Here is a 20926-nt window from a genome sequence, read left to right as displayed (position 1 = left end):
GTATGTATGTATGAATATGCGAGAACAGTAAATGCCTATAAATGAAGTTCAACTCACCCTTACTGAGGTCTAATATCCCTTCAGTTATATTCATACACTTGTGGGGGTAAGGGACTGATTCTTTGCTTATTTAACAATACTCTTCTAACTTGCACAGGTTATAGGCCTAATGAGATGGAGGGATGACTATGATTGGTGCGTAGGTAACAATATGGAACGAGATGGTGACAGCTATGTCAAGGCAGTAATCTCAGAATGTTTAGAGAGACTGAGGAAAAGCATGGAGAGTTCACAAGAAATGAACCTGGGACCTCCAGAATATGAAACAAGAGTGTTAGCCATTCAACTGTGATGCGTATGAATAATTAGGATATCAAATATGATACTTAACATTTAATAAAAAGATTGCATACTTCTGTTGTGCACAGCGTGTAATCTCCTGTGATAGCCGCTTCATGTTGGAGCCACCCTTGGGTTCCTGGGACAGGACTTGCAGCAATACCTGACTATACACATATGTGTGCTGTCCATGGCACACCATTTTCTGCAATATATTTGATGCTATTAAAACAAGACACATGGTTAGACAAAAACAGAAATATGGAAATAACTGAGAAACTTTAGGGCAATAAGATACTTGAAGAAATTACTTCATATATGAAGAGACGAAAATATCATGCAGGTTGAATGGCTGAAGAGGTGACTATAAACCTAAAGGATAAAAAACAGGACAAAGCCAAACAAGATGCTGGAAAAGTTTCAAATCTGAGAAACTGAAAGGATTCTGACGATGGTGTATACTGTATTTCTTTTGGCTTATTTTGGACTCCACCCATCGTCTGGTATGTAAAAGACAAACGACCATGACATTTCAGAGACTGGATCTGTCTCCGTCTTCAGGTGGATAGGGAAGGATAAACCTACTCAGTCTCAATCACCAGTGATTGAGACTAGCTCTTTCTAACGGGCCCAACTGAGTAGGTTTATCCTTCCCTATCCACTTGAAGACGGAGACAGATCCAGTCTTCGAAACATCGTGGTCTTTTGTCTTTTACATACCAGACGATGGGTGAAGTCCAAAATAAGCCAAAAGAAGTACTGTTACAGTTCTTGTAAAATGGCCAGGCTCCACAGTTTGTACATGTCTCCTAAATGACATCACTGTCACTTCTGCCTCAGAAGTTCACATGACTGCCAAGTTGGTATTACTGATGATTCAAAATTAAAGAGTATACGATTGGAAAGTTTCATGTGGCAATACACTTCTACATTTGTAAGTTTAGGAAAACCTGTCTATTGGTTGAAAAATTATTTAGGGGACATAGGCACATGGATATGATCATACTATAAGCCAATTTTCCTTACGAAATAAGGAGGGCACTATAAAAACAGAAATATTCCAGGCTACAAGAATCAAAATTTGATCTATTAATGCATGTAGATAAAGAAAGAGTAAATTAAATATCACTCACTGCACATTCCAAAATGCTGTTTTGCCAGTCTTCTGAATTCTGAAGGAAGCTTGAGATGGTAGTCTTGAGAACACGGGAAAATACTTCAATCTGCTGAGCAGCTGTTGATATGCTGGTGATCTCTCCCTGGAATCCTGCATCAGATATAAGCTGCAAAAAATAACCATTTTCAACTAAGTAAAACCTCATTAAAACAGAACTAAAAGACATGAATATTTTTTTCTTTTAACACTGCCACTTATATCTCAACAGATACTGCACAGCACATACCCCTTATATTTACGATCCCAATCACAAATCATAAATTCTGGGCAGTGTACATTTATAGGCTTTTCCTTTTTTGTGCAGTAGTATATCAAAGTATTTTATGCATGGTTAATTCTTTCCCGGTTACAACAGAAATGTTTCTTTTCAAATACACACCACAAAGAATTCAGTGCAGAACAGAATTCAATAGGCAAAGAACAACACATTCTGAAATAGACTGTTTTCAAATTAAGTTCCTGTTTTTCCTTTCCACCTCTGCACTACATGATCTCTGTTAACTGCATGTACAGTATGTGCCAAAACATGCAGTACTGACACTCGCGCATCTTGAACGTGCATGTGTGTTTGTCGATGGGGCATAGCTCCAGCCACACGTGTTCTCAATAGTGAAGAGGAAGTTGTGTTGTGCAGCTGTTGCTGGAAATGGGTGTCTCGACAGAGGAAAAAGTATTCATAGTTGAGTATTATTTCTGATCATACGGAAGTGGTCGCCAGACAACTCGCTTCCTTGGTTTTGAGTGGCCAGATGTTATCGTCCAGAAACTGTTACATAGTACACAGGTGACGATATGGTCTGCCATCTCAGCACATGGTATATTAGGCCCCTATTTCATTGAGGATGAGGAAGGCAATGCTCTTACCGTCACCCAAGAATGCTACAGGGACATGCTGATCCGACCATTTCTCCAGGATTTGAGAAAGTTCTGTCATGCAAGGGGCCTTCACATGAATACACAGTGGTATCAACAGGATGACTTTTCATTTCAGTACTGTATATTTTGGCGCATACCATACTTATTCACAGTATTCACTCTGTATTCTGGAAACTACAGAAGGTTTCAGTCAAAGCATGTACACAAAGAAGTTCTAAAGACTGCCAATGGAGAGCAACAAAGAGTACTGCTGAGCAGTACATGATCTTCTCATTGGGTTTCATTAAATATACACACCATCAAAAAATGTTTCAAATAAATGTTTGCATCTTCAAGAAATCTATATTTAAGTTCTGTAAAATGTTTTGTACAATAAGTGGCTAAGCTAAATTTCAGTTACACGTAAAGCAGAGATTTTTGTGGCTTAATACAAAAGAAATTTAAATTTTCTTAACGATTTTCAAGACCCCTTGAGCTCAAAAAAAAAAAGTTTGTTTTGTATTTTCACAGTCGAAGCATGTGGGTCGGTGTCAAGATATATCTCTTCATTATGTGCACATTTTTGGCACTTCGTGCAAAGAATGCACACAACATTCCCTTGCAACACTTCCAAGGCCTTTATTTCAGTGGCCACCAGCCAACAAAATGCAAAGCAACATGGTCAAACCTTGATAGTAAAGTTAAGCATGAGGCAGTCTGGATACTCCTCAGCCAGACGGTAGATGAGAGAGCGCCATGTGGGATGTTCAATCATTTCTGTTAGCCAGGCAGGTGTCTGTGTAAATACAACATAATAATTATTGTACTGATGAGCTACTTTTATTACCCTCATACAATGAAACGTGAACTGAGTTGTTTATCGATATTTGTGGTTCAAACTGATTCAACTATAGTGGTAATGTTGTGGTTTTCTTGGCTGTAAACACAACAAACTTATAATAACAAATTTAAATGTCTGTTGCAGGAGGGATAGGAACATGGAATATACACGCTTAACTTGTTAACATTTCAACTAAAGCTGAAAAATTATTTTTCTCATATTTGATTTAGAAAATCTGAGACCTGTAAATGTCTAAGTTATTTTAACATGAAAGAGTATAAAATAACTACATTCTGTTAAATAATGGGGCCAAATGTGGAGTACATCTGAATTTGGTCATGAGAGCATTAATACATACTGTCTTCAGATCATTATTGCCATTGTTTCTCATCAGGAATTCAACATACACTTTTCAACTGCAGATTCAATTTTAGTAATGCAGACATCATATGTTACTAATGAAATGCAAATCTTCACAGTATATTCATTCATCCAAATTGCATTAACCAAATAAACAGAAAAAAATTCATCTCAATTACTATATCTTTTTGGTACCTGACATATGCACACAACTTACCTCACCCTCTTCAGTGAAAATTGTGTCTGCCTTCTTCGGATCAAATGTCTTGAGGATCATATCCTTGAGATGATTTTCGACCATTGCTTGAACATCTGTCACCTTAACTCCTAATAAATAAAACGAATTACCAGTCTAAGGTTAAAAAAGACTTCAGTTATAATGGGGTGAAAAACTAAAAAAAAAAAAAAATGAAATTTTGAAAGTTAAGGTTTTTAGTGTGTTTTCTGAATTTAACAAGAATACTCTGTTTGAACTTTAGCAGATAGAGGGTGTCGCGTGGTCAGTGCAACGAATCCCTACGGCCATTAATTTCGGTTTTCTAGACTGGAGCTGCTATTCCCTCGACAAAGTAAGTAAAGCTATCCCTGTACCAGGTCGAGAAGGCCCATAGGGTTGTGAGACATTGAGGGTCCCACATTATCTAGACAATCGGCTCAAAGATGGCGGTAAGGCTGTCAGCCTTACGCGTCGGCCGCGCTTTACTCCCCAGGAAAATTATTTAATTAATTCCTGGTACTCATTTCTGTTAGATGCTGAGTAAACCCCAGGGCCTAGTGCGGCTGGAAGGATTAGATCAACTGAAAAATTCCAATGACCTCATTGGGATTTGAACCCGCAACCTTCCAGCTTGTAGTGTTGTACCTCAACCACTATACTACCGCGTGCCCCATTTCCTCGAAATAGATCCTCAATTATCCTCACATGGCTGAGTGGACCCATTCTAGACACACTACTTCTCAGAAAATCTGGTAGCTCCGGGAATCGAACCTGGACATCTGGATCTGTAGCCAGGAACTCTGACCACTAAATCACAGATGTGCTGACAAGCGGCGGTTGCTCAGTCAGTATAGTTTGCTTGTGGACTAAAACAACAAAGTTTGTATGGTTTGTATTCCATTTGCACTTTAACACTTTACTTTTTAACATGACAGACACAGTTGGGCCATTCAATCATCAGCCTATATATGAGAATATTATTTAGATGTCAAAACTAAAATTATTCACCAAAACTAAATGCTTCTGGGAAAAACTGCCCAGGAGACAAGTTGTTTTAATTTGTTGTTTATGTTTTCAGCCATTCAAACAGTAAAAAGTTGTTTATGCATATAATAATAAGTGGTTTCATAAAATTAAAAAAAAATACTAAATTTATACTATACAGTGAACCACCTAGTGATGGTTTCTTTGGGGGTCATATGGACTGGAACCTTCAACTGAGGAAAATCTTAAACTGAGATAATATGAAATTGAATTTATTGTCTTGGGATTACTGAAATTGAATGTTAAAAGAGGGAAAACCTTAAAGCTTTCAACATTAAATGGTGGTTCCACTGTATATTATAAGTGAACCATTCCATTAATAAAGGTAGAATTTTTAGATTTGATATGTGTCATAGCTGTATTTGTAGCCTCGAACACAGGGACACTGAGATTATAAATGGCAGATAGTAGTAGTAGTATTTATTTCCATAAATCCAATACTAGAAATACATTCAGAGGATGTGGAAAAGTCATACAAAACACATAAATAAAAACAGTACAAGGTACCAAGTCAATATACAGATATGTTAAATAATACTACTGAGATCATAAAAACATAACGAGTATCAATTCAACCCTTCCTATCAAAAATACTTAAAATACTCTTCCAATACATAACATGAGTAACAAGACTAGAATTCTTCAGATTCAATTTGAAACTGTTAACAGCTTTGTACAAATTATATGAATATGACCATATCAGATTAATACTACATCATAAGGATACTCAGAATTCGCTTCCAAAGTATAATAAATAAAGTACAAATAATTAAATAAATCAACAGTACAAAAGTACTAAGTCAATGTACAAATATAGATAAATAATACAACTAAAACTCATGAGTATGATCAGTGTCAAAATTACCCTTCAATTAAAATACACAAAATACTCTTCCAAGGTATAAAATGAGTGATTATACAAAAATTCCTTTATCTTTAATTTAAATTGTTTGACATCTCTGTATAATTGTTTCAGGTTTAATGGAAGACTATTGAATAATTTAATGCCCATATAATACGAGCCTCTCTGGTATAATGATAAATGAGTTGAAGGTTGATAAAGATTAAGGTTAAAACCCTGTCTAGTGTCTCTGTTATGTACATCAGATACAAATTGATATTGATCCATGTTAAGTACCACAAAGCATAAAAGTGAATAAATGTATAAGGATGATAGAGGAAGAATTTTTAAAGTGGTAAATATCTGTCTACACGAGCTTCTATTACCAGCACCAGTTAAACAAACAAACTTTTCACTGAGAACAGACGACCAATCAGAATTAGGTAAAGTGTTATAAAGCAAAAGGAAAGCACCATGGAATCAAGTATGAGGATAGTCTAAAGTCAGTATACAGTAAAGGAGAGATGGCAAATGATAACCTTCAGGAATGACTACAGGACAATTAGAAACAGAAATACTTATGTGACAGGTTCATAAACATAAGACAGAGTAGCACACTATTTAGAACACAACTCTGGCACTGACTGACAGAAGAAAACTGGAAGTGGAATGAACTGAAATTTCTGACCACTACCATTGGTGCCCTCAATTTATTAGAGGGGACAGAAATTGAGCTGGTATCATTCCATACAATCAGTTTCTTCTGTACATGCCTGTCACTAAGACAAATCTACTATCCACAGACCATGAATTCTTCCATTGGCTTCCATTGGTAATATAGGTCTGTGTTCCCAAATTGATAATGCTGGCATAACTTCAAATATATTTCTGCTGAGATGACACATTACACAAACATGCGACTTCCCTGTAGGATCCAAGATGAAGGTGGGAGGATGATAAACCCTGGGGCTGTTGTGTGAGAGGCTTGGAATGGATGGCCAGTAAATCATATAGACCTTTTATTCATATCTTCAGAGCCGTGCTATTGATATTCAATCAGTCACCTCCTCACTCAGGTCTGTACTGTATTGATGAGATTTAATGAGACAAACTGTGCAGACACCACTGGGGCAAACAGTCTGAAGCTGCATGCAGAACACCTCATATGTATCTGAACTGATGACAGGAGGGAAGAAATATGACCCTCCAGAGAAATAACCTAAGCAAGATCAGAAGAAGAAGAACATCACTGGGTCTTACCTGACAACAACAACTTTAGTAATATAGGATGTCGGATGTTTAATCAGTTACCACAATATATTAAAGAGATACCAGTACTACACAAATTCAAAAAGACTCTGAAAACATTCTTGCTGGATCATTGTTTTTATAGGGTAGAAGACTTTTTCGTGGTTGGGGATAAATCAAATCATAATTACTAGTTATCATATACTTAATGAATAAATGACTTACATCTTTACAATAACATATATGTGGGAATACCTTCTGCTCTGTTTTGTTTTTTTACTCTTGCAGAGAACAGGATAGCAGGAGGTGTTGGCTGGAACTACCCGGATAACGACAGATGACCATACTCTCCAACATCAATTTATAGGCCGCGCCAGAGCTTAAGTGATTAGTCGTTGGCTTCCCACCACTGTGATTTGAACAAGTGGGATTTGTGATAACAAACTGGCACTGGGGGAGGTTTCCTCTGAGTACTTCGGTTTCCCCTGCCAAATAGGTTAAATAGGCTAAATAGCCGAAACATGTTGTTAATCTATACTCAAATTTGATGTGTTGTGACTGATAAATATAGTGCTCATCATTTAATTATTATATTAGTATAAAATTATATTGTTCTTATTATTATTCTATTATTGTATCACTGTACTGTCTTATCGTATCGTTGTATTGGATTATAGAGTGTTTTGACTTGTCCTGTGTCATGTATAATGATCCATGGATGTGAAGTGAATAAATAAATAAATAAATAAATAAATAAATGACATATCGTCATTCTTCCAGAGGGGAAAAGTTTTAATTAAGTAAAAGTAAAGTAAAGTAAAGCTATCCCTGTAACAGGACGTGAAGACCCATAAGGTTGTGAGATGTAATACGTGTACTCTGCCTCGTTGATCTGTAGTTTTTAGATGACATCAACCAGAAAAAAGGTCACAACAATTAAAGAATTTTCGTCTTCCATAAAAGGGTTTAAGGAACACAGAAAAAATAACTTTACTAACAGTCATACTAGCCATGGGAGTTAGTGAAATCCTGTCAACACACAACTAGCATGATTCTGACACAGCAGAGGCAGAGCACAGGACAAAACTGTTTTATGCATCAAGCTAAAGAGATAATACTAATGATAAAGAATTAAACTGAATAAACAAATCATACTGTAACTAGAAAAATCTTCCATTTTCTGAGATAATCAGCTCTGCTAATATAAAATTCAAATGTTTCAAAAATAAAAACAATCCCTGCAATATCAGATTTGTATTTTTGACTCAGTTAGCTGAACATTCAAGAAGACTTGATTGGGTATCATAATTATAACTGCTGATGCTGTGCACCACTTCAAAATTTATAACAGCATACAAAACAAGCCACTTGCCCGGACAGTTAAGAATGTAACATCATGATTTCTTATATGCTGACTGGGTTGAAGGCGTTCAGAGAGGTAAGTGTGATTATTTCGTGGGAGTGATGAAGAAAGTGCAATTGAGAGGGACAGGGACTGGATGTGATCATAATTCTACTACACTTCACCACTACATTATATGCATTCCTTTTATTTTTAATACATCCTTAATTTAGCTCACCTCCAAGAATAAGCCACTCAGCAAGCAGATTCGCCATCTGTGCCACAGCACTGTAGTTGTGAGACAAAAGTTCAATAACTTGCTCAGGATTTCCACCTGCTTGGAAGTACCTACAAAAACATTTTTATAATTAAGACACACAGTGTACCTTGGCAAAGATAAAATATCCCCGCCTTTTCACTACTATTTCCCCAAATCCTGGTTTGTATGTTTCCAGCTACAGTCAATCCCACCACCAGGCTTCACCTGATCATAACATTTGCCTACATTGCCTGATGAAGTGTGGTTCAATGTTGGAAAAAGTATTTAAAGAAAACAGAAGAAATGATCATTTATGACTCTATGCAGTTTCATATTTGTAGTGAGATTATCTTCACAATATTTGTATCTGGAAACAGGATCAAGACTGCTGAAGTATGCAAATTCACACTGGACAATACATGTACTCGAAACTTGAGAATTTTATATACTTCCAGTATTCAAAACTATAACATACCAATTATTGGTTCTTTGGACATTATCTATCATCCTGATTTTTATTTAAAAACAACATTTTGGAGACTGGATTCTGTCTCTGCCCTCAGGTAAAAGTCTACTCAGTTGGGCCCAAACTGATAGAGCTAGTCCAGAGATAGGGGCTAGTTCTATAAATTGGGACCAACTGAGTAGGCTTTTATCTGAGGACGGAGACAGAATCCAGTCTCTCAAACATTGCTTTTAAATAAAAAACAGGACAATGGACAATGTCCAAAATATCAACAACTGTATTAATATAACTTGGTTCATCCTGGTCTGTCACACTAGCAATAATACAAAAGATCATTAATGCTGTCCAGTGTAGGTGATAAATGTTTTTCCTTTCGTTAATAATTCATCCTTTACATGTTCCGGTCAGAGTGACCATCTTCAGAAGGACATGACAATACATGTGGAAACCACAATTATAATGTCTCTGTTTACTACCAATACATACAGATACCACCATTACAATGTCATGAATATAAAACATTAGCCCTTAGTATTAATATACCATCATCACAAACTTTTAGATCTTAGCTACAACATACAACTAATTTTCCCAAAGTGCTGAACATAATATTTGGATTAAAGATGAGGGAAATAACAGGGGGACAGAGAAAATTATATATGAGAGGCTTCCTAAGTTGTGCTGTTTCCCTAGTATTACGAGGATAAATGTGAATATAAATATGAATGAGACTGGTAAAACATACAGCACAGGAAAGATGAGAAATCCATACAAAATGGGCAACTTAGGTTTAGATGGGAAGAAAATATTAAAATTGATCTAAAAGGTCCTATAAACCCTGATATAAGTAGTGACATGAATAACAATGCAGCCTGCAAAATATGTCTGGATACTTCAAAAGAAATGTTTCAGTGTCAGGTGGTTGTGATGTATGCATCAGTGCCACCTGGAAACTGGCAATGAAATGTCTCAGCATATATGGAATTGTTGTGCAACTTGCCTCATAAACTGGTCAACTTCCTGCCACACTGAGCCTTGTATCCAGTGAAGCATGGTGTTGATATTAAGTGGTTGGGATTTTTGTGAGAAATGTCTACATTTTTATCAACTCCATCTGTGTTTCTGGAATTCAAAATGTAAAGGATATTCATATAAACACCTATGCAAAGATGCTTACAGCATCCACCATAACAGTATTCTTTTTTTTCTGTTCTTGATAATATTAAATGCAGTAGATTTGGGAACAATTCACTATTCTTGTGGAGGAGGGGGAGGCAAGAGCAAAAGGACTAGGGAGAAAAGGAGTATGATATACTATTCTTTTAATATCTTGTGAAACTGAACCTATATGGTGAAGTAACTTGACAACACCCATAAAATGGAACTATATTTATGTTTCTGTACTTTGCTCAGATGCTTAGAAAGTAAAGCAAAAGTAAAGCTATCCCTGTAACAGGCCATGAAGGCCCACTGGGTTGTGAGACGTTGAGGGACCCACATTATCTACAGTTGGTTCAAAGATAGGGGTAAGATTGTCAGCCTTATGTGCCGGCCGTGCTTTACTCCCCAGGAAAATTATTTATTTAATTCCTGGTACTCATTTCTGTTAGAGGCTGAGTGAACCCCAGGGCCATAGTGCGGCCGGAATGATTAGGTCAATTAAAAAAATCCAATGACCTCATCAGTATTTGAACCCGCAACCTTCCAACTTGTAGCATAGTGTCTTAACCACTACGCCACTGCGTGCCCCCGATGCTTAGAAAGACTACATGAAATACACAGAATCTGGAGGAGGTAAAACAGAAAGTTGTTGTTCCTGTGCTCATGAATCATGCCATGAAGATGTAAACAGGTCATGAAGGTAGAGCTCCACACATTTTAGATCCTGGAACTGGAGAGCAGTGAGTGCTAAATTCATGCTCCAACTGCTTTAAGCCATGGCAAAGAGCTTTAAGTATCCACTTGACAGGAAGCTGGGTGTCACAGAGCCTGTTCTGCAGGGAAAAGAATGGTTCTAGCTTTGATGGTGTGGCTTATCCATCTTGCTGCCAGTCATGTTATTGACTGAGCTATTGCAGTTCATCATGTTTGCTAGAGTGTCTAGAGAAAACTTAACATGTTTACTACTTTGGTTATGGGTGGAAATAAATCTGTATTTTGCTCCCTCAATTAACATGTTCAGAAGTTCTCCAGTACTTTCACTTCCTTCATTGCACTTTTACTTGATAATGTATTTCAAGACACTAAATCCCTGCTTACTTTACAGACATCTGAATACAAAATAAGATTTTTTATTGGTTCATTTTGGATCTCTTCCATAACAATCAGATTTTGTATGAACATAATTCTTGTATACAGACCTCTTCAACTGAGTGAAGATGCCGGGTTCCATGATGTAATCAGGTGTGCTGAACTTCTCTAGGCATTCTTTCAAAATTTCCTGTGGGCTTTCCATTGGTTCTTCCCCTCCTTCAGACTATTACAACAGAAGAAACTTTACTTAGGAAACTTGGAAATTATATGTGTGGGCTTTACAATGTATCCCCATGTGGAAACCACCCACAGTGAATCAAGAGCTAGCCAGTCACAGACTAGGAACCAACCAATGCTAAGCAACCACCCCTGCTTAATAAACAGCCAATGTTTAGCATTGGTTGGTTCCTAGTCTTTGACTGGCTAGCTCTTGATTCACTGTGGGTGGTTCCCACACCCGCGATCCCTGGAGGCCCATAGGGGTGTGAGACGTCGACACACTATAAATAATAGCCTGTGATTACAAAAAAATACAGTCTAAAAATATATAAGCTTCAGGTACTCCTAGACTTTTCTGAGACAGGATCAAGGGCCTCATAATGTATGTAAGCATACTGAAAACAAAATTTATTATGGAAGTTTTGGGTCAAAAGCAACAGACTACAACCAAACAAGCGAAATTTGAATGCTGTGATTAACTCCAAAGAGCAAAGTTCTTCTTGAAAGGCCAAGAGCCACTCAAGAGATTCACCTTCTGTGAAATATGAAGGTTCAGTACAATGTTCACAATAGCCCACCACTGGTCCTTTCCTGATACAGATGAACCAAGTTCACATCATCACATGCTTTCTTTAATATTCATTTTAATATTATCCTCCCATCTCCATCCAATTCTCCCATGTTGTCCCTTTCCTTCAGAGTTGCTGCCTCATTCTGATCTCTTCCACGCATGCTACATGCCCCACCCATCTCATCCATGTTGATTCCTTAATGTTAGTGGTGTACAAACTACAAACTGTCTCCTGTTACTTCCTCACTTGTGGATAAAAATAATCTCTTCAGCACCTTAAATTCAGCTACCCTAAATCTATAGCCTTCATGACAAGAGAAAATTTCACACCTATAAAAAAAAAAGTTTTCTGTGCGGTCCATGCCAGGGCTATATAACAAGCACTGAATACTGAGAAGACATTATGTATGATGTAGTTATAGTGATCTTTGGAGTGTGTAACTCAGTGGGACTGACATCGTTATTTGTAGTTACATTCTGTAAGTGTTCAGTAAATCTGATTACCAATCTAAACGTTATCTGTAGTCACTCAATCACACGACAATATATCCTAATCTTTATATATATTGACAGATGGGACGCCAAAATGTTCTGAACTGAATGACAAGCACTCCATGAATTTAATCTGTCTTCCATGAATGCAATTATGTAAACCATATTACAGTGTTTCCCAACCTGTGGTCCGCGGGATAGTTTATTTTCATTAAACTTTATCTTATCATGTTCCTCACACCTGGGATATTTGCAATGTATATCTCTGGCTCCTGAGGCCCATGGTTGAAGCAAAATTTAACGGGACTGTTGGTACCGTTACTTCTTCCCTTTGTAAAGCAGAGGTGAATAACCAACGATTTGTGTAGCTTTTTCCAAGGACATTTTCTTTTGGTCGGCCCATTGCATCTCAGACCCACATTTCAGGGTGGACTGCTGTCCTAGCACCTGCTGTGCGACAATTCTCCCCTCCTCCCCCACCAAATCCATCCCTCTTTGGTTGGGAATAAACCTGGGACCATTGACCACGTTTCTTATTCATTTCAGAGGCAGAGCGAACAACCCGTGTTTCTTTAGTTTTTGTGCAGTGAATTTTTATAATATTATACAAGTGTGTTTTTCTCGGTGTAATATTCAGTTTTTCTGCTTTTGTTCAAATAATTGAGTTCACAACGAAACTTCTGATTTTCAGTTTGTTCACGATCTTATTTAGATATGGATCGGTGGTTAAAGTGTGGATCATTGAAACGTAAGACAGACGATAATCCGAGTGGATCTAGTGTTGTCGAAAATAGTACCAGGGCAGATAAAGTTCCTTCCCTCAAAAAATCACGCAAATATTGTCCATCTTATTTGCAAATGGGATTTTCCGTTCTGAATAAAGACGGCGAAGACAGACCACAGTGTGTTCTTTGTTGCGAAGTGTTATCGAATGAATCTATGAAGCCGTCGAAGTTGAGACGCCACCTTGAAACGAAACATGGCGAATCAGTTAATAAGCCAATAGAATATTTTCAAAATAAGAAACTGCAACTTTGTGGTTCACAGAATTTAGTTAAGGACATTGTATGTGGAACGAAAAATGAAAAGGCTGTTCTTGCCTCTTACGAAGTCGCCCTTCTGATCGCTAGAAATGGACAACGCCATACAATCGGGGAAGATTTAATTTTGCCTGCTACAAAAACGATAACAAAGAACTTGTTTAGTGAAAAACATGCCAACGAGGTGTCTCTAATATCGTTATCTGACAATACTGTGAAAAGAAGAATCAATGAGATGGCTCAAAATGTGAAAGATATTTTGCTAGAACGGTTACGTCATAGTGAATATTTTGCGTTGCAGTTGGATGAAAGCCACGATATTTCAAATAATGCTAATTTGGTAGCTTTGGTGCGATATGAACACGAAAATAAAGTTTGTGAAGATTTTTTGTTCTGTGAATCGTTACCTCTTAATACAACTGCTGAAGCCCTTTTCAAAGTTGTCAATGACTTCATAACTACAAATACACTTCAATGGGAAAAATGTGTAGGTATCAGCACAGATGGTGCTCAGGCAATGTCGGGAATACATAATGGTTTGGTCGCACGTATCCAGAAAGTCGCACCTCTTGTTAAATGGTCACACTGTTGCATACACCGCTAAGTATTAGCTGCATGCCGTATGCCCTCCAAAATGAAAATCGTTCTAGACAAGGCAGTAAAAATTGTCAATTTTATTAAAGCCCGTCCTCTTAACAGCTGATTATTTTCTGCGCTTTGTAATGAAATGGGAAGTGATCACGAACACTTATTATTGCACTCAGAAATCCGATGGCTGTCCCGGGGTAAGGTTTTGACGCGGTTGCTTGAGCTTCGAGACGAAGTAAGGTTGTTCCTCATAAACTCTAAATTTCAGTTAACACACTATTTAAATGATTTCGCATGGCTCTCCTCTCTTGCTTACTTGGCGGACATTTTTAACATCTTGAATACTCTTAACTCGAGCCTTCAAGGTACATCTGTCACCGTGTTTTCTGTGCAAGACAAGATAGAGGCAACAATCAAGAAGTTAAATTTGTGGTGCAGCCGTATCGAGAAAGGAAAATACGATTCCTTTCACATGCTGAGTGATTTCATTGATTCCAGTGAACAACCCCTTTCTAGTGATGTTGCTGAAAGTATGATTGAACATATGAGGTCATTGGCGTCTCAACTACGTCTGTATTTTCCGTTTGGTCTTGAAAATAACGACTGGATGAAAAATCCCTTTGTAGACTCTGAATTTGAACTTCCTTCTGCCGAGGAAGAGCAACTTATCGAGCTGTCCTGTGATTCGACGTTCAAATTGCTGTTTCCTTCGTTACCGTTACTGGAGTTTTGGTTCCAAGCTAGGTCTGTTTACCCTGAAATTTCCAAAAGGGCTGTAAGACATCTGTTGCCATTTGCCACTACATATCTGTGCGAGACAACATTTTCTCATCTTGTATACATGAAAAACAGATATAGGAACAGACTTAACGTGGAGCCAGATCTACGTCTGAAATTATCCAGTCTTGATCCTGACATTCGAAAGTTGACGTCTGAAAAACAGCACCAGCCATCACATTAGGTGAGTGTTAAATTCATAATATTACGCCTAATTGATATGTTCGTAATCTTCCGAATATCTCCATTTATAACACTATTTTATTGTCATAAATGACACATTTAGTGTTGTAAAATTTTAAGTTACTGCTTCATTTTTATGATATTGTGGCGTGTTTTGTGTGTCACGCTACAAATAAGTTCACGCCGTTCTTTGATATAGCGAGTTTATTTCGTTCGCTCACACTTTACACACTTTACAATCGTTACCACTTGCAGTGTTACAAATATTGCTTACAATATTCCGGCCGACACTGGACTGTCCTCTCTGGCGGTTGTTCCAAGACTGACTGTGCGAATGCATTCAACCCTGCTATATAACCTCGGTCGCAGCTATGCAACGAACCCTCTGCTATAACCATGGAGACTCCTGTTAGAACTACAATGGAGCGATTGTTGTTTCCTATGCAACGGTCTATTCTAGCGTTTCCATAGAAGTTACTCTTCTGGACTGCCGACATGCTACATTGGTGTCAGAAGTGGGATAAGACTTATATACGTGACCGACAAGATTCGGACTTAAACACCCACAAACGAATTTTTGTGCGTCGAGTACTTCACTGATATAACATGGAGATGCAGCAGATGATGGAACTGCTGCTGAAAGAATTCAGAGCCACCAAAGAAGATTTCCTGGCTAAATTGGATGTCAACGAGGCCAATAGAAAAGCTGACATGGAGGAAAGGAAGGCGGAGAAGAAAGAATTGCTGGCCTTAATGGAGGCCAACCAAATAAAAGCTGACGCCTGGCATAAACAGATGATGGCCGAGCAGAAAGCATGGCGAGAAGAAATGGCCGCCATGTGAGCCAAGAGGTTGAAAGCCGATATGAACTCCTGGCAAGAAGAGCTGACACCAATAGAAACGACATCCCGTCGCGTGACAGTGGCACGACGATGGAGAAATGCCCCCAAGAAGGAAACTCCCCAAGGAACCTTCGGATGCCAGCGGAAGAAATTGGCCGTCGCCCACAGATGGACGAGCCCCCGTGCGAAAGTGGCACGGCAGACAAAGGAGACCGGCAGAAAGACGCCCCATCCAAGAATTGCCTGGCGCAAGAAAAGCGTGGGTAGGAGAAACTGCATCGGGACCACGATCGGGCGAGCAACGCGGAGAGAAGGGCTGCTCAAGAACAATTTAAGGACGCACCATAAAGGCACAAAGGATCGGCGCGGCAAGGAGTCCCTACACGGGAGGAGGAAGAGGAAAACGACGGACAGCATCTGGGAGTGGAGCCCGGGAGAGCGAGCTCTACTGGGAAGCGAAGGGAAACTGAGAGAAAAATTACATGAGATCTACGGTCCGGAAAACTTGAAACAAATTCCCAAGGCCCCCAGCAGGGCATGGAGAAACAAGAACTGGGCACTGTGGAGGGGTCGACCCCCTCCAAAACGGAAAAAGGGAAACGGCCGTTATGGGAGGAACCGGTAACATAGAAGTACCGGCCTCCCCAACAAGGATGCATGAAGAATGAAAGTGAGGGATGAATGTAAAACAACGAGATCACAAATTCTCGGCTATGGGAGTGCTCGGGACGAGCACAACTGAAGAGAGGGGCGGATGCAGCAAAATGAACGGCGCAATAAGATGCGCGAGGGACACCACGGCCGAATGCAGATGTTGCAAGCAGATCACCGCGGAATCAAAACCGAGGGAGAACCTTTAGGCTGTTCGGGGACAAACAACCTTTAGAAGGGAGCAATGTAACGTGTCGGGAATCCAGAAGAGTCACTTCTATGGAAACGCTAGAATAGACCGTTGCATAGGAAACAACAATCGATCCATTGTAGTACTAACAGGAGTCTCCATGGTTATAACAGAGGGTTTGTTGCATAGCAGCGACCGAGGTTATATAGCGGGGTTGAATGCATTCGCACAGTCAGTCTTGGAATAGCCATCTTAGAAGAAAGTCTTCATCGAGCCTTCTAAGAAGTGAGTCTTCATCCAGCCTTCGAAGTAGAGAGTCTTGGAACAGCCGCCAGAGAGGACAGTCCAGTGTCGGCCGAGTTATTGTAAGCAGTATTTGTAACACTGCAAGTGATGACAACTGCAAAGCGTGTGAGTGTATAAGTGAAGAACAATAAAGGTTCTACAGAATCTGAGACTCACGGGAATTTATATGCAGCGTGACACACAAAACACGCCACAATATGTACTCGTAAAATTTAAAAATTTCCATTTTGGGTTTTATGGGGGCCGCGGTGAATTAACATTCGGTACAGGGGGTCCGCGGCATCAAAAAGGTTGGGAAACACTGCCATATTATATCACTCTTATTTTAATTATATTATAAATTATGGTTTACCTTTTTGGGGTAACTCATCCCAAAGTATAAAAATTTTTAGAACCAAATATAATTAGAATTATGTTGGGACACAGAAGGAGGGATTCGTGCAAGAACTTATTTAGAGAATTATAAATCTTACCTCTGGCATCTCAGTACATACTATCTCTTATGCTCTTTGTGATAAAAAAAAAAAACAGAAACAAATTCATAGTAAATTCAGAGAGTCATAGAATAAATACCAGACAGCAAAATAATCTCCATCAGTCTCTTGTAAATCTGAGTAAATACCAAAAGGGAGTTTACTTCCATGATGTGTATGTATTGACCATCTTCTAGTGCACACAATCTCACTCGTCACTTCACTACATGTTTCGGCATTACTGTGCCATCCTCAGGTGTGCTATTTACATTAAACTATTGCACTGCTCGCCATCATGTGTCATTTGTAAAATGATTTAAAATGTATATTTTATTATAGTACATGACAAATATACATTTTAAATCATTTTACAAACGACACATGATGGCGAGCAGTGCAATAGTTTAACGTAAATAACACACCTGAGAATGGCACAGTAATGCCAAAACATGCAGTGAAGTGACAAGTGAGATTGTGTGCACTAGAAGACAGTCAATACATACACATCATGGACATGAATCAGTGAAACAGGATGCTAAAATACAACATTATTAATAGGGAGTTTACTGTTTAGGAACAAAGGTCTATAATAATCTACCACAAAAGTTTAAGTATATATCGCGTGACACTAAGAGTTTTGAGGTACAATTAAAACAATTTTTATATTTACATTCTTTTTATTCTTTACAGGAATATTTTAGTTATAAAGCTTTTTAAGATGTGAGTGGTTGTCTTGCTTTACAATTAAAAGAAGACAAGATTGTCAGCCTGTGTTCTGGTTTTTAGATGCTTATTTTAGATATACACAATCTTTATATTACTGTATACTAGTCTTTATTTCAATTTATTATATAATTAATGTATGTTATACAAAACTCATTAATGACATTGTGTTTTAACTATTGAATTTTTAATTAATAGACTTGTATAAAACTGTACAAATTGTATAAGGTTTGCCATTACTTTTACTAGTAAAATTAACTTATTTATTACATTGTATATGTTTATCAGTATTTTATACAAATGTGTATGCTATTGGATGACAACTGTAATCCTTAGTTGTTACTGTAACTTGGACGATCTCCACATCCACATGAGAATGTACTCTTAACAGGATTTATGAAAGGTGAATAAATGAAATGAAATGAAATTCTGTCCTGCATTCTAAGGCTTAATATGTACTTAATTTTCTTTGTATCATTTATAAAACATCTCCTTACTAGCATCTACTAGATCATCTGTGTTTCTCTTCATGACATTTATGTTTTTGCCCAATAAATTAATATCACCAGAAGAGATCAAAAACTGAAATGCCCCATTCCAATTGAATCTGACATTTTCTTTTTTTATGGGGGGTTGTGGTCTTTCTGAAGTGCATATTCTAAAGCAAAGTTGAAAAGAAGTGGTGATAACTATTGTAGCTACTTCATACATAAAATAATATATTATGTACTATAAAACTTGAGGCAATTCTCATAATTTTACTAACCTCTCCATCTCCTATGTCTCCATCCCAACCTTTATCGTCAAATTCATCATCCATGATGTTATAATTACATTAATCTGAAAATAATTATAACAGTTTATTAATACAACTTATGTCACAAATTAAACCCACTAGACTGACACCTAAAAATGTCTTCCTTCTTAGAGAAAGAACAATTAATTCTAGTCAACAAGGAAACATAATTAAAAACTGTCTGTTTCAGTTTCAGAGAAATAATGAAGCTGAAGTCAGTATAGCAACTAGGCTGTGGGATATACAACTGGGCTTCAATTCCTGGCAGAGGCAAAAGATCTTTCTACTCTCCATGAAGTCCAGACCAGATCTAGGGCTTGCTCAGCCTCCTGTCCAATGAGCACTCGGGGGGGGGTTCACCCAGAGGCAAAGCAGTAGGGGCAGCCATCTATTCACCTCCGCGTAGAGCTGAGGTTAAGAATGGTAGAGCTATACCTCCACTCCCCCTCCCCATATGTCTTCATGGTATAGTGAATAATTAAGTACAGGTATCACTTTACTTTTTTTTTTTTGCCTTACATTTCTCTTTGTAAAACTTTTGTTTTGTTTATCCTCTTCTGTGAACTTGTTAAAGACTTCAGTGATGTGATTAGCATTGTTAGCTATGGGGACGGAGATGAATTTAAACAGTTGCCTGATATTTCATATTTCATTTATTTACATCCATAACTGTAAAATATACAATCGGATAAAGTCAAGGAGAATATATAGATTTAATAACAATCACATCTAACATAATCAAAGAATACATAAATTAGACAAACTGTGTAGCACCTCAATTTACTCCTATTGATCTAACACAATACTGTAATGAAAAGAATATAGAAATGTGTGCGCTTAAGATCAATACTGAAGAACAAAATATACTAGTTTTATGTGTATACAGGTCACCTAGTGGCAATTTTGATTATTTTATGAAGAAACTGGAAAAAGTACTTAATTTCCTACATAAAACAAAAATGGAATTTATAATAACTGGAGATTTTAACGTAAATTTTTTAAACGAGTCTGTCCATAAGACTCAGTTCCTCTTACTGTTGTGCTCATTTAATGTTTTTAATACTGTCCAGCTACCAACCAGAATTACTCAGAACAATAGTTCCCTAATTGATAATATTTTTATTGATAATAAAAGGAAAAACTCTTATGATGTACTCCCGATTACCAATGGTCTGTCTAATCATGACACCCAACGTCTTATATTAAAGAATATCAGTAATCTGAACAAGCATAAGCTTCATGGTACTATGATTAGAATTGTAAACAAAGATTCATTAGTACAATTTCAAAATGAAATATGCAATGAAAATTGGGAAAAAATTTATCAATCAAATGAAGTTAATGAAGCATATAATATATTTTTGAATACTTACCTGCTTATATATGAATCATGTTTTCTTAAGAAAAATATAAGTAAAAAGGATAATGATAATTCATGGATAACACTGGGAATACGTACCTCCTGTAGACGTAAAGAATTTTTGTATATTCTTAGTAAAAATCAAAGTAACAGTTTCAAAACATATTACAAAACTTATTGTAGTATATTAAGAAGAGTAATAAGGGAAGCAAAGAGGCTACATTACAACAGATTAATTGCATCAGCTAAGGATAGGATAAAAGCTACATGGAGTATTATTAATAGGGAGACAGGAAGGAAAAATAGCAACAATAACGATAGTTTACCAAAATCATTCCAACACAATACCGAAAAAGTAAGTAAGGATGAAGCAGCACATAATTTTAATACATTTTTTTCATCAATAACTGAAAATCTTAATATAAAGAAAACTAATTCACATTCAGCAATGAAGTATGTGTTCACATTTCCCA

General features: G+C 37.5%; 1 protein-coding gene across 3 annotated transcripts in view; it reads right to left on the bottom strand.

Moving 5' to 3' along the window:
* LOC111874395 (negative elongation factor D) overlaps positions 1-20926 on the bottom strand; it is a 35675-nt gene that overhangs the window by 11937 nt on the left and 2812 nt on the right. For all 3 annotated transcript variants that reach the window (XM_023869863.2, XM_023869862.2, XM_023869864.2), the window contains exons 2-8: positions 19064-19137; positions 11350-11465; positions 8503-8612; positions 3790-3899; positions 3060-3167; positions 1473-1622; positions 414-544 (exon numbers count right to left, since the gene is read on the bottom strand). In XM_023869863.2, coding sequence (XP_023725631.1) covers positions 414-544; positions 1473-1622; positions 3060-3167; positions 3790-3899; positions 8503-8612; positions 11350-11465; positions 19064-19117 — 779 coding nt within the window. In that variant the 5' untranslated portion in view covers positions 19118-19137. The remainder of the gene's footprint in view (positions 1-413; positions 545-1472; positions 1623-3059; positions 3168-3789; positions 3900-8502; positions 8613-11349; positions 11466-19063; positions 19138-20926) is intronic.

The sequence above is a fragment of the Cryptotermes secundus genome, unplaced genomic scaffold (genome assembly GCF_002891405.2).
Source record: "Cryptotermes secundus unplaced genomic scaffold, Csec_1.0 scaffold251, whole genome shotgun sequence".
Classification (NCBI taxonomy): domain Eukaryota; kingdom Metazoa; phylum Arthropoda; class Insecta; order Blattodea; family Kalotermitidae; genus Cryptotermes; species Cryptotermes secundus.
The sequence above is the reverse complement of the archived record's forward strand: the minus strand, read 5'-3'. Positions and strand labels throughout refer to the sequence as shown.